The following is a 14,317-nucleotide window of genomic DNA, read 5'->3' as shown; positions in this document are numbered from 1 at the left end:
TAGAATGTGTAAACACTGGTTTTCATTCCAGAGCCCAAATAATTTCCCACCCCTCCAGTGCTGTCAGTATAGTTTATGGATCTAATAGTTTATTATGGGAAAGTCACAAGTGATACAATCTGCAGAAGTAACCCAAACCCATTCCTTTCATTCCTCAGACTCTACAAGGAGAACAGGGCAAAAATTTCATGTGCTGAGAAAAGACTCGTATATTCATGAGGTGCTATCATACATATTAAACAGGAGAGTGCTCCTCAGAGGCTGAAACAACACCCAGATGAGAAGAATTTGCATGCCAAGAATCCTGCCTGGTTTGCTTTACATTCTGCTAGGAAGAAATATAGAAAACAACAGTATTTATCAAAAGGTATTTGAAGCACCTCTGCTGTTTTTCTCACATGCTGTGTTAGTTTTTGTAACTCAAAGTGAATAGCTATTAAAGAAAACTAATGAACACAAAGGGGTAACATTTGCAAAGTGCTTATTAATTGCTTCTGAACTGATTATGCTTTTAAAATTAACTCCTTTTGCATCTATACAATAAGCATGGTCATGGAAGAGTTCTCTGATTGGAGAGTGACTTGCAGCATGCTGTGTAGAGCTGAAACTGCTGTTTATTCTTTACTGTAAGGCACAAAAAAATCCTGGAAGATTGCTGTGATGGTTGCTGAAAATTTGTAAATCCTTCCAAGGCAATCAAGATGTATTTTGCAAAGCAGAGGGTCTACAACTACTGTAGGATTTTTCCCCCAACACGTCATATCCTTCAGTATTATTCTTAGTATCATGATTTTCTCTACCTCATTGATGGGGGGTTTGCCTTTGAAAACCCTTTGCTCCCAGACATGAGCTAGTCCTTATGTATAGCCAAAGGAATAAAGGTTTTCTGTTCCAAAAGCAGCCTGGTGTCCTATGCCATCCTGTTTTATGTGAAATCTGAAATGGGAAGACATCTTTTATTGTTAACTTTTCTAATCTTACTATAAAAGGCACATAAAGAAATGGTCCCTCGTTTGCTTCTCTGGGTACCCTTAATTGTCCTGGAGTTTATAGGGATTCAGCATGGAAGGGGCAGATGGGTGAGCCATACCAGGCTCTGCTCCATCACAGAAGTCTGTATACAACAGACAAAAAGTAAGGCAGATACACTTAATATTCTCCTAAGAGAAAGCCCATGAGCTGTAGTTGCTGCTGTAGTTTGCACTGTCAGACATGAATACATCCCAGTCTTGCTTCACAGCCCTGGAAATCGGGGCTAGTATAAAAAGAGGGTAAGGCTTAGCACAAGGGAGAACTCATGGCTGCTGTACTGGGAGTTCAGGACGGCAGAGGGGAGACAAGGGACAGAGATAAGGACAAGGGCCGTATCAGTAACACTGTCCCAACTACTCAAAATGCTGTTATAAAAGCCTTTGTCTGCCCAAGCCTCGAGACAGAACACTCCTTCTTCCTTCTGGAAGAGAACATGCCCAAAGGCATCCACCTCCCAAAGCAGGCTTTGTGAAAGCACAAAAAACCAGACAAAGATAAGATAACCTTGAAAACAAAAGAAACTCAAGATTTCACTTGCTGGGGGGGGGCTAAAATCTCCTCTGAGTGCTCTACCCTGTCAGGCTGGTCCTTCCCTGGTCCAGTTCTGCAGTTTTTTCAGTGATTCCCTGCATTAAATAAGCAATAAGCACCCTCAGTCCCCAGAAGGCATGAGGCTGTGCTAGAGGTCTGCACCCACAGCAGATCACCTTGCTCTGCTCTGGTTTCAGGGCTCCTCCTGGCTGTGTGACCCCTGCCTGCCCCATCCCACCTTCTGCAAGCTGAGCATGGCCAGCCAGCTGCAGGGAAAGTGCCGCCTCCCCTCTCCTCAGTGGGGTCCCCTTGACTGACCGTGCTGCAGCAGGGATGGGGTGACTGAGCAGACTTTCTTGTCCTCCCATCTCTGCCATCCGGCTATATGTTTTACCTTCCTCTCCTGTAATCCATGGCCCTTCAGCATACCACCAGCAGAGACCGCACATCCTAAGGCATCGGTGTATGTAGGCCTGGGACAGAGAAAGACATTGGAGAGATTTCTAGACTCCCTGTCACTCAAAGGTAATCCAAAACCTGTCCAAGGAGAGCTCCAGGCATCCTGAAACAAGAATTTCTTTTTCAAACAAATATCCCTTTGAAATACAGAACCTAGTTATGGTTCCCCTCGTGTTCACTTAACCCTCCAGCAATGCCTAAGCTCTCAGCCCTACATGATGTGTTGCACCTTCCAACAGTCTGTGTGTCCTCACCTTCCACATAAAGTCAGTGAACACCAGGATCAGTGGTGTTGCATGGCATTCTCACCTCCTTGGGTTGCTGCTTTGGATGGTGGGATAGCTACTTGGTAACTGTCCCATATATCATCATCTATGATGTGATGATCTCCACATTTCCCCTGTGGCACTCTCTGCAGAGATTTCACCATTTCTGCTCACACCTCGCAGACTGTACTCTGAACAAGAATGTGTTGCCATCCCTGAAACTTTTCTAATTCTTGAAGACACTGGCTTCTTTACAGGGAAAAGGAAATGATAGCAGCTTTCTGAAGTCTTGTGGGGAAACAAACTGCATCTCAGGACTCATTTTTGGTGACTAGATCCCAGGGAAAGGACCATGAATAGTGAGTCCAGGACAGAGACCAGATCCTCTGATTTAACTAATAATTCTCAACTAAAAGCAACCCTCAGTATGTAAAATCTGCCTTAGAACTTTTCAGAAAAATCTCATCTCCAGCAAACCAGTAAGTCCTATAAAGGTATCAGCCCTGCAATATTCTAATTCTGTAGCAGAGAAAGAACTCTGAACAGAGAGAAGGACTCATTCTCCTTAAACATCTGCTAAATGCTGACCTGGACCTAGCTCCCTGGCAGAACCACACAGAGCACCATACTTCAAAACCTGAAACCAGATCTACTGCTGCTTTTACCAGTATAATCACCCGCAGCCTGTCAAGGCTCCTAGACATTAAAAGTTTCAGGAAAGAGATGCCGGGGGAAATTTGGCTTCATTGAAACCAATGGAAAAACTCCCATGTAAAAACACATCCTTATAAAGCCAATTTTATATAAGTCTTACAAAGGTCCTATCACAGCCTGGAGGTATGGAAAAAGAAATATGAATTATATTTATGAAATAATTTGTATGGTAATGATACCAATGCTACACTGCACCAGTGTAAGGGCCTTATGATCTTTGAAAGTGCCTAGAAATGTCTGAAGCCTGGAAAAAATAAGTTGAATATATATCTAAATGGATTTTGTCAGAATTTCTTGGAAAATTATTTGCTTTCTTATTAGACTGTGGATGGCAGCTGAGTGCAGAAAAATATCTTAAAGCAGAAGATGCAGTCCTATAGTAACGCTGAATTAAGATTATTGGAAGATGAAGTAGTGTTAAAATAAAGTCAAATGGAGTTTAGGAGAGAAAACCCAGGGTTTTGGTTACAGGGAGGCACCTCAGCTGCAATGGTGGCTCAACTCCAGCGGGAAGCAGCTGAGTACGGGCTTTTGGCTGGGAACCATCCCATCCCCCTTGGGTTGGGGACATCCTTGCCTTCCCGCTGGGTTAACCAGCGGAGAGCTGACAGACCATCACAGCCCCCAGGGTGTCCAGGGAGAAGACAGCTATCCAGTACTGACATTTCCTCTGCACAGCTTTTGAGGGACTCACCTGCAAGACTCAAAATGACCCCATCTGTTTTCTTGCAAACCTCACGCAGGATTTGTCAAACTGACTGGAACCTCCCACTGTTTGGGCTGCTAGGTTGTGTCCAGCTGCGCTAGTCGCACTGGAGTGAAAAACAGTCTGTCAAATTGGCATTGGAGCAAAATGAGTAACCTGAAACAAAACTGCAGTTTTACAAAACTGTCTTTTTTAACTCACTGATTTCTGAGTACAGTTAACAAAGTTGTTATTTCATTAAAACTGTAAGGTCAATGTAGGGATTTTGTTCTCTTTACATGGGGACATCTGATGTTGCTGTATTAATTTTGAATAGCAGATGCAGCCTTCAGACTTTCAAATTAGTAGAGAAAAGACTCATATGTCCAGGTTATATATTCTGAATTTTTGCATGATTTTCCTTGGCCTGCTGCCATGCTGGAGCTACACTTTTTTTGTGCTTATGGAATAAGCTTCCCCAAACTGGCACTCACCATTCCACTACACAGCCAGTGGACATAGCAGGAGAAGGTTGATTACACAAATTTCTGCAGGCAAAGCACTAAATGCTTTGATATTATTCATAAATACTTTCAAAGGTATGAAGCTTTCTTTGAAAGCTTCACAGAACAATGGTTGAGAGTCTGCTCTGATTTCTAATCCTGTGTTTGTTCCTAATATAAACAAAGTACAGCAGAATGAATAACGGGTGGTTGTTTATTAGTAATTAAAAATTATTTGATCAAAACTTCTATTTTTGCTAATCCAGTAGGTGATTCTAATGCAATCGTTGGTTGGGGGGGGGAGTCCTGATATGATCTATAATATGAACATAGATGAAAGAGTGTAATAGAAACTTGACTTATTCTAGAGCGATGGGCAATTCATCCAGTCATCAGTGTTCAGGAGATAGAGCTCCTAGCAAGCTTTAAAGATAGGTTATCTTTAATTGGCATAGACTGTTTGACAAGTTTGTGTCTGAAGATCTTGAAAAAGAGGCATATTTCTCCACCTTATAAGAAGATACTTGGGCATGTGTTGTCAAAAATCCTACTGCAAGCTGATATTTGATTTGTGTTGTCATGTTAGGTTTCATTCTGTGCTGTTCAATACCAAAGATCACCCTGGTGATAAGTATTTACTGAACCTGAATTTAATGTATACACTACACATTATTTCTGCATTAAGCATTTACAGTACAGCAAACGCTAATTAGTCATTACATATAAATAACATAATTTTTTCATCCTTGAAATAATTGGTCGAAATCTCTTGTTATGGGAGACATCTCATGAACTGCTATTAGATCACTGGGTTTCTCACTCATGTAGATTAGTACTGGGGCTGGTAACTTCTTACAGTTTGTTCAAAACATATCTAGCTGCCCTGGACTCCATATTGGATTAAAGTGCTCATATTATAACCATTTCTACTGATGTCATTGCAAGGGCACTCTTGATTATTTTTGAAAGGTAATGGCAACTGGGATATGTTCCTGAGGACTGGAAGAAAGCAAATGTCACTCCTGTCTTCAAGAAGGGCAAGAAGGAGGATGCAGGCAACTGCGGGCCAGTCAGCCTCACATCAGCCCCAGGAAGGTGATGGAGCAATTTCCAGACACACGGAAGGACAAGAAGAGGATCAGGAGTAGTCAGCACAGATCCGTGGAGGGGAAATCATGCTCAACCAACCTGATAACCTTCTACAATGAGGTGACCGGTTTGATGGATGAAGGGAGAGCTGGGGATTTTAATTGTCTTGACTTTATTAAGACCTTTGATGATGTCTCCCGTGAAATCGGCACAGAAAAGGTGAGGAAGTATGGGGTTAAATAAGTGGACAGTAAGGCGGTTTGAAAACTGGCTGAACAGACAGGCCAAGAAGGTGGCACAAAGTCCAGTTGGAGGCCAGTGATCAGTGGTGTATCCCAGGGGTCAATACTGAATACTTAGCTGCATTAAGAAGTGTATCGCCAGCAGGTCGAGGGAGGTGATCCTTCTGCCACTACTCGGCACTGGTCAGGCCATGTATTTTGTGCTGCTTAGGGGCATGAACCTAACAACAAAATCATCAGTATTTTAAGAAATACCATCATGAACTACCACCAGACTGTCACTAAAAAGTCATCACAGTCACCTGTCAGGTAGTCAAGGTGTTGTTACACAGCGTAGGACTTTGGGTGACTATAGCCTACTTGTCACAAAAATTGGAATTGTACCTGTCTGTCCACTGAATCCCATGGGAAGAAGCGCTGGGTGAGGAGTATAGCGGCACTTCTTTACAGGGAGAGCTGCTCTGGAGGAAACTTGGAGCATGGGGCAAAGAGACCACTCAGTCAAGGTATGGTGCGGTGCACTTGAACCGTGGCTGAGGGTACCTTCACGGGTGGGCCTTAGGACAAAGGGTCTAGAAGATGAGGGGTTGCATTTACTTGGCTACTGACAAAAGTAAGTTTGTCAGTCTGTAATCCCTCAGGCAGAGCTGGGGTAGGAACCTGTTTAATAGCTGTAGCTGTATCTTGTCCTCTGCAACAGGAGATGCTCTTCTGCAGTGTTATTGCAAAGAAAGTGTTTCAGCCCCTGCCCTCCTGCCTCTGCTCCTGCCACTAGCTTACTTTCTGCCCATTTATCAGTCACCCAATGTGCTAAACAATGATGTTGGGGAGGAAAACAGAAAAAGCCACCACTGAAAAAAATTGTTAGAAGCAACCATATTTATTTTCATCTCAGCAGGGTAGCAGGTTTACTCCTTCCCAGCTAGTTACACAGCAATGTAACACTGGGTGCCATGCTCCAGTTTTCTCCAGGTACAAACAAAAAACACAGAAGAATTTAGGTTAGAAGGGACCTCTGGATATCATCTGATTCAACCACTTGCAAAAGCAGGCCAGCTTCAAACTTCGGGCTAGTTTTCAGCCTTGGTGTATGACACCAATGTTCACACGAGAGATAAATTAACCCAGAGTTTGCACGAGCTCACAGATTACAATCCTATCTCTCCTTAGGATTTCTGATGCCAGGACAGCATTCCAGTGACAGTGCTCAAGTATCTCTGAAAATGACTGAGAGAGACTTAGAGAAATCTCTCCTGCTCCTTCTCTACCACTTTGAAGACTGTCTGTCACGAGCCAATGGCTATGAATAAGAACCTCACCAGTGTGATCCTGAATGGAGCCAGGAGCAGCACTCAGACCTCTGGCTGCTCATGCCAGGGCTTTGGCTGCAGCTACATTCATTCCTTGCACTATGGCAGGTGTCACGGCAGCAAGGAGAACAGCCAGGCACTCTCTCAGAGAAGCTTCCTGAGTCAACTTCAGAGGGATCAAGCATTAGCACAGCTTTCCAAAGGACACTTCCTAACACAAGGTCCTCAGAGGTCACTGAAGAGATTTCTCGCAGACCCATGGGGCAAGGATTTCACAGCTGGAAGCATGGATGGCACCTTTCAGCAGACCGGCGCACTTCTGCACAGGGCTGTTAGACAGGACCCTGTGGGAGACACGGACAGAGCACACAAGCAGGGAATCATTAGAGAGGGATGCCCGCTTTGGCTGGGGGAAGAACACCTTACAGCTTTGGAGGCAGGAGACTCGCTGCATGGACTTCGTGACCTTGTGTCAGGGAAGACCCATCCTGGGACAGAGGAGGTCTGGCAGTGGGGCTCGCTACACCCAGAGCTCACCGTGAGACTTTCAGTTAGCCAGTCTCATTCTGGGCTCTCCATTTCCCATCACTAAAGAGAGAAAAGTCCTGTCCCACAAAGGATTTTTTGCTGTTTCACTTAAGGCATTTGGAGACCTTGGGACAGAAAGTATCAAGTGTTCAAGTTTAAACCTGTTGTATGGGTTCATGGAAATTGAAAGCCTCTGCTTCATTAAGGTTATCCAGTCAAGGACATTTTCAATGCAAAAGGGGATAAGAAGGAGGAAATGATTAAACAGAAATCCACAGAGACACAAACTTGGTGCACAAGAAATAGCAGAGGCAATGGCAAAGACCAAAAGGCTTCAGCCACAGACTGACGGTAAGAAACTCCAGGCGCAGCTTTGGAGAGGGACACCCTGGGCTTTGTAACGGCTAAGAAGGGGGCAACAAGAGGAACAGGAGGAGTTGGGATGTTCGAGGGGGGGCTGTGGGACTGTGCAGACCTTGTTGAGGAAAGTTTAGGGGAAGGGGGGCGACCAGGGAGGAGAGGGTCTAACAAGGTGCGGGTCGTGTGTGAGCAGTTGCCGATGGCGGGTACGCGCTCGCCTGACCCAGCCCTGCCGCTGCCCACCGCGGTCCGTCCCGGTTCTCCTCGAGCCCTTCCTTCGCCGCCCGTCCCTGCGGTCTCGCCCCCTGCCCCGCGTGTGCCAGCGCTGTAAGGACGAGGTGCCAGCGACCGGGGGCCCCCTGCGAGGGGACGCGGTGCCGGCTCTGGGCTCAGAGCGGGGTGCCGGACCCCGGGCGGCGGTGCCGGGCGCTGGGGCGGGTGAGGGGCTCAGCCCAGCCCCGGGGTCGGCACCGGTGGGGGGGGGTGTGCGTCCCGGGGGTAGCTGCTGGGGGGACCGGGGCGGGTGAGGGGCTCAGCGCCGGCAGCTGGAGTGGGACCGTGGGTCGCTGCCGGGGCGGCGGGTGCTGGGGGGAGAATGCGTGCGTCTCCCCCAGCCTGGGCTGCGTGGGCTGTGGTTCTGCAATTCCCTAGCAAGCTCTGAGCCGCACTAGCCGGCGAGTAGGAGGCCCTGGGTCTGGGCAGGGGGTATCAGGTGGGCAGGGGGTCCGTGCTGGTACTCAGGGAATCCTTGAGTGGGTGTGGGCACGCTTCTGAACCTGGAGAGTGTTGTGTATGTGTCTTCACTAGTCAAATTCAATCCTGAGCGGCCGGAGAGGTGGAAGGGGACTTATCTGCCTGTAGCTGTGCATTATGTGAGTTCTGGTGGCATTACATGTGGGTGCTGCTGAAGGCAGTGCCTTGTCTGTGGCAGTCTGTGGTAGCCAGCTGTATCAGAGTCCTTCACCTGCATGTGTGTCTATGTCCGTGTTTGTGTCTCTGGGATACTGGCTCAGCTTTACTACTAGTTGAACCTGCAAACAGGAAAGTAGCAGCTGTGTCCATCAGCCTGGGATAGAGACTCCCAGGTCTCTGGGTGCACCAGACTGGGCTCCAGCAGCCAGGCAGGAGGAACCCCTTAGTTCTGGAGCTGCTAGAGCCTGTGGCCACTCTGAACATCCCTTAGCAGCTCTGTTCATTGTTGGTCGACTTCCATCAACTACAGAGGGAACATTTCATGTAAAAGGGTTAAGGGCAGGGGAAGGATCTCAAGCCCTTTATCTAAAAATACAGAGGAAATACCATACTCACTTTTTGCCACTCAGTTTTGAGCCATCTTCCCAGGCCCAGTCACCACCAGTGCTATTCTTCAAACCAATCCAGTACAATTCAGTTTGCATCACCTGGAAGAAGTCCTAGGAGAGATGGCGAGGCAGAGAGATCAGTGGACTCGAAGAAACCCAGTCAAGTCCTGGGTTCTGAGGGGGAAAGAAAGGGTCGCTGTGTGAGAGAGGGAGTTTGGGGGCTATTTCTCAATGTCCTTTGAACACCCATGCCCTTCCTTCCTACAGGGACCGGCTCTGTGAGACTCAGTGTTTCGGAGTACCAGGCAGCTCCCCTGACTGTGGGGTCTGAGGGCTGAGCCCATGACAAGCTCAGTGCCGGCAGGCAGAGAGAATTGAGTCCCTCTCGCAAAGAGGCCAAGAGAAAGCCTTGCTTCTGCCAGATGCAGGAAGGTGGTGGTGGGTCCCAGCACGTTGCAAAGTCCCTCCACACTCTCTCTTCCTCACAGAGGGGAAGAGCTGGGCAGTACAGTGCCTTGGACCTGCTCCCCCGTAATCCTACCATCCTGCATGGCAAAGGCTCTCTGCCCTTGCCACTGCAAAGGCACCCACCATTTCGCTGGTATCGCTGATCACCAGGAGATGAGCTCCCTGTGCCCGGCAGGATTCCTGGCTGGAATTCCAGTCCTTCTTCTGCTTGGAGAAGAAGTAGCAGCTCTCTCTGCAGGCCACCCACTGCTCAGGGCAGCGTGGACATGCACGGCCTGCAAAACAATCATACGTCTCTCTTCCCATTCATAGTCATAGCCTAGTTCATTACAAACACATTTCACAAATGCACCTTCTCCAGAAAATGATTCTGCACAGTTACTGTAATGCCATCCCTGGAGCTCTTCTGAGACTGGCAAAGACAATGTAGTTACCTACACCAGAGTCTCTGAAGGGCTCTGTGAAGGGCATCCATTTGCCACACGGGAACACACGGGAGAGCGTGTAGGGGTCTCTTGGGACCTTCCTTTTCCTTCCCAGTGTTTTTGCCTTTTTGTTTTTCCCTCCCCTTTTTGTTCGGTCTTCTCCATATAAACTTCCTCTTTGGCCCATGTTTCCTTCTGTCCAACGGGAAAGGCAAAGCCCTGGCACCCGACAGGTTTGTGGCAGGTCACCCATTTCCATACAGCCCCCACCGCTAGTGCTGGCTGCTGCTAGGGCACATCTGTAGCCCATTTCTGAAGTACTGCTGCTTTGTACGAACAGCATTTCCGATTCCTATACTTGCCCGAACCTCAGCTTCGTAACATTTCATGGCAAGCTGGTCAAAAGGCTTAAACTTCCTAGGAACAGGAATCATTTTATAACAGCTGCTAGTCATGGAAGTCTTGCAGTTTGAAGCACCCTCCTTTTCCTTCCAAACAGGAGAGCAGCTGGTGCTACTGGCCCATGGATGGCCACTGAAGACCTCAGCATTCATTCTCTCGCTCTACAGCACTGATCTCCATATCCACAGAAAAGAAATGGGCCTTCAGGTTATGTCCTCCAGCCTAGAGCTGTATTTGTCAGGATGTAAATGGTCCTGAGTGGCTGAGCACACAACACAGCGTGCTTGCTACACACTGAAGTCTACCCAGTCACCCCTTTCAAAGGCATCTTTGATACTTTCTACCCCTTACTCTCTTGTTCCTGCTGAGGGCAGGTCTAACTAGACCAAGTTTAACATTTAAAAATCTCAGAAAAAAGAAGCAAGTCTTTTTTAAGAGAGAAAAGGTACTTCCATGCTCTCCTTGGACCTTTGAGATTTCAAGAGCTCTGTTTTGCTCCCTGACAAAGTTCTAAATTCAAATCAAATATTTTCAATGGAGGACATCTATTTACCCTTGATAATAAAACCCACTGTTGTTCCCAGCAATGCCAAGAAGAGGATCCCTAGAATCACTGCAATACTCCAGCAGGTGGTACGTGAAACAGGAGAATCTAACAAGAAGAAAAAGAACATAAATGTGAGAAAGGTGAGGCTTTCTCAATGGGATCAGCTCTAAAAATACAACTTATATTGAACTGCAGTGTCTGTTTACCTCAGCCTGCACTCGTGTCAGAGTCCAATACTGTCTGAAAGGGTCCTTTTCAATATTACATACATGGATAATATAATGTTTAATACCAAATTTACTTATTTGAAGATACCTGATGTTGCATGAGATTCCAGTTTAGCAGAATGATACAGCTATATGTTGAAAGCACAACACAAGTGCAAATCACACTTAGCAGAATATAACAATTGCAATACACAGCTGAATCACAATACAAATGTGATTCTCATTGCTAAGCTCTATGATATGCTCACCATCGCAACGCTGAGTGGCACCAGGAAGGAATATGTGGGTTTAAGCAGCTCAAGCCTGTTGCTCTCTTCAAAGCTCTTTTTGTCAGTTGTTCAGCAGTTGTACTCTGTTAGGCTGAGCCACGTATACACTCCCGCCATCCTGGTCTGGCTAACTCAGGAAGACATTCGCACTCTTTTGATTAACTCATGGACAAAAATTTACACAACCAGCTGATCCACTCAACTGATACAACTTTTAATCTAAAAAAGGGTCTCTCTCTGGTCCCCTTAATGTTAAATTCAGCTTTCTGACAGCCATGTTCAGTCACTGCATGCTTCATGGGTACATTGCACTTGCCCACCTCCTTTGAGCCTTCTCTCATTGTAGGGGCTTATTGATCAGTCACAACTCAGGATTACGTCTGAAGAGGAGTCCAAATACAATGATTGTTTTGATACGGCACCAACAGAAATTATTAGATCACACATTACTTACTTACTCTGTTGGAGCTGCAAGTCTCCAAATTTAACATGCCTTGAACTGCCCATCCTTCCCAACTTCAAACAGCAGGATAGAAAAGAAAAATTTTTAGCATGCAAATACAAATCTCTAATTCAGACATGAAATCTGTTAGACTATTTATTCAGTAATGCATACATCTTTCCCATTATTAACAGACTTTACCTTTGTTCTTGATGTTCTTCTTTTCTGTTCTTTGTCTTCCCATCATCAGTTTCTTGGAAGAAGCGCTGTGTTTTACATTCAGATAGATGTGCTCCTTAATATTCCCGTCACATGCTTTTAAGTGTTGCTTTTTTTTACTTAGCTTTACTTGGAATTTAGAAGTCCAGTTAACTGCAAAGTCCAGGTCTGGATCTGAATTTCCCTGAAGGTCAATAGAGCTTTCCTCCCAGCAGTTTGGAATCATTTCGAACAAGAGACCATATTAGCAGAAGGGTAATACATGGAATGATGTCCTAAATCAGCCTTCTGGAATACAAAATCATTTAAGCAAGGACAATAGCTCATGAAGAGCTCTATCTTTTGTGATTAAACTGCTTCTGTGATGGATGCTAGGTAGGTCAATGTTAGACAGGGAATCTTGCTTTCACAGGCAAGTGAAGTTATCTAGCATTCTCCACATCAACTAATGTAAGTAAGCAACTTAGTCTTGACCGAGATGACAAAGGCGAGGAATTAAATTTACTTATGTAGCAAATGGATAGACATGGGTAATTGTAGTGGGACAATTTACAGAACGCACTTCTCTCTTTCACTGCAAGCACCATCAATAAAAGCAATACAGATTAATTTGATCTATGTCAATGACGTACTGATTTAAAAACAAAAGTCCTTTGAGCATTTGGACAAGAAAATTGGGGCTGTTTACCTTAATTCCACAGGAGGAGGCTGAAATGTAATAGCAGAACAGGTGGTGCATCTGTCCTGGTCTCCATATGTGACTCTGCAGGATGCCAAAGTGATCACTAACATCAGACTGAAACAGGGCAACTGAGAGATGAGAAAAAAGTATTGTGGTGACCCACACAGGAAACTTGCATTCTTTTACACAGCACAAAGCTCTACCCTTTCAGAGTTACAGTTGCAAAACCTGTTCCTGTCATGGTCACACAAAACTCTGTTTGAGCTAATTGTAATATCACATTCACTGAGCAACAGAACACATCGAACAAGATGAATCTGTAGAATCCATTACTAAAATCATAGGCTTGTACTGCCAGTGCTTTTCCTACAAGAACAATTTCTCTGATCTGTCCAACAATATCAGTCTTTCCACCCAACTCTTTGGTCTGTGTAGAAAAAGTTGCTCGCCCTTGCTTTGCAGATAGGTTGGGACTTGGCTTCAGATGGAAAACAGAAATTATAGTACCTTCAGAACAGAAGAGGACTTCACAAATCACTCATTTCGTTAATTCTGAGAATTAATAAAAATCTGGAAAAGTAATTCTATGAACATTTGCATAATTGTTTTTACTTTATAGGCTACGAGGAACATAATATTTAATTTTGAAACATAAAAATATTTTCCTTCCCTTTTGTTCATTTCCTTTCCCTTCTTTTTCTTCTTACCCAATTTATTTTTAAGGACATGGACAAGAACTGGTCAGGGATGTAAAGGTTGGGGGCAGGCTTGACTGCAGTAACCATGGAGATCAGGTGGAGATCAGGATCCTGAAAAGAAGGGAAAACCCCCCAAAAACAGAATCACAACCCTGGACTTGAAGAGGGCAGACTTTCGTCTGCTCAGGAACCTGCTTTCAGGGATCCCATGGCAGACAGTCCTGGAGAGAAGAGAGGTTCAGGATAGCTGGTTGGTTTTCAGGGATCAGCTCCTCTGAACTCAAGAACAGTCCATCCCAATGAGCAGGATACAAAGCAAAGGTGGCAGTGGACCTGCATGGAAGAGCAAGGAGCTCCTGACTAAACTCAAACATAAAAAGGAAGTGTACAAGAGGTTGAAGCATGGTCCAGTGATGCAGGAGGAATCCCTAACTTGCAGGGATGGGGTTAGGAAGCCCACCTGGATTTGAATCTGATGGGGGATGTGAAGGGCAACAAGAAATGTTTCTACAGGTACATCAGCAAGACAAAAACTAGGGAAAAATGTGGGCCTGCTGCTGAATATGCAGTGGAGCTGGTCACAAAGACATAGAAAAGGGTGATACACTCTGTGACTCAGTGCCGCCTTTGTCTCAGTCTTTGCTGGTGTGACTTGCCTTCAGCAATCTCAGGTCCATGAAAACTATGAGAAAGTCCAGTGCAAGGTAGACTTATCCTTGCTGGAGGAGGATCATGTTAGGGAGCATTTAAATGAAATGTACACACGCAAGTCCACAGGCCCTGATGGGACACACCATGAGTGCTGCAGGAGCTGGCTGATGCCATTGCGAGGCCACTCTCCATAACCTTTGAAAGGTCATAGTGATCGGGAGACGTCCCTGAAGACAGCAAATGTGACTCCTGTCTTCAAGAAGGAGG

General features: G+C 45.7%; 1 protein-coding gene across 1 annotated transcript; it reads right to left on the bottom strand.

The window, feature by feature from the left end:
• Positions 1-6,382: 6,382 nt before the first annotated feature.
• Positions 6,383-13,239, bottom strand: LOC128143550 (killer cell lectin-like receptor subfamily G member 1). The gene is made up of 6 exons (XM_052790885.1): positions 12,708-13,239; positions 12,002-12,307; positions 10,869-10,967; positions 9,612-9,763; positions 9,028-9,131; positions 6,383-7,175 (listed from the first exon to the last, which is right to left on the bottom strand). Exons 2-6 carry the CDS (start codon positions 12,243-12,245, stop codon positions 7,064-7,066), a joined length of 711 nt encoding a protein of 236 aa, XP_052646845.1. The 5' UTR covers positions 12,246-12,307; positions 12,708-13,239; the 3' UTR covers positions 6,383-7,063.
• Between the last annotated feature and the right edge of the window lie 1,078 nt (positions 13,240-14,317).

The sequence above is a fragment of the Harpia harpyja genome, chromosome 6 (genome assembly GCF_026419915.1).
Source record: "Harpia harpyja isolate bHarHar1 chromosome 6, bHarHar1 primary haplotype, whole genome shotgun sequence".
In the NCBI taxonomy this organism is placed as follows: domain Eukaryota; kingdom Metazoa; phylum Chordata; class Aves; order Accipitriformes; family Accipitridae; genus Harpia; species Harpia harpyja.
The sequence above is the reverse complement of the archived record's forward strand: the minus strand, read 5'-3'. Positions and strand labels throughout refer to the sequence as shown.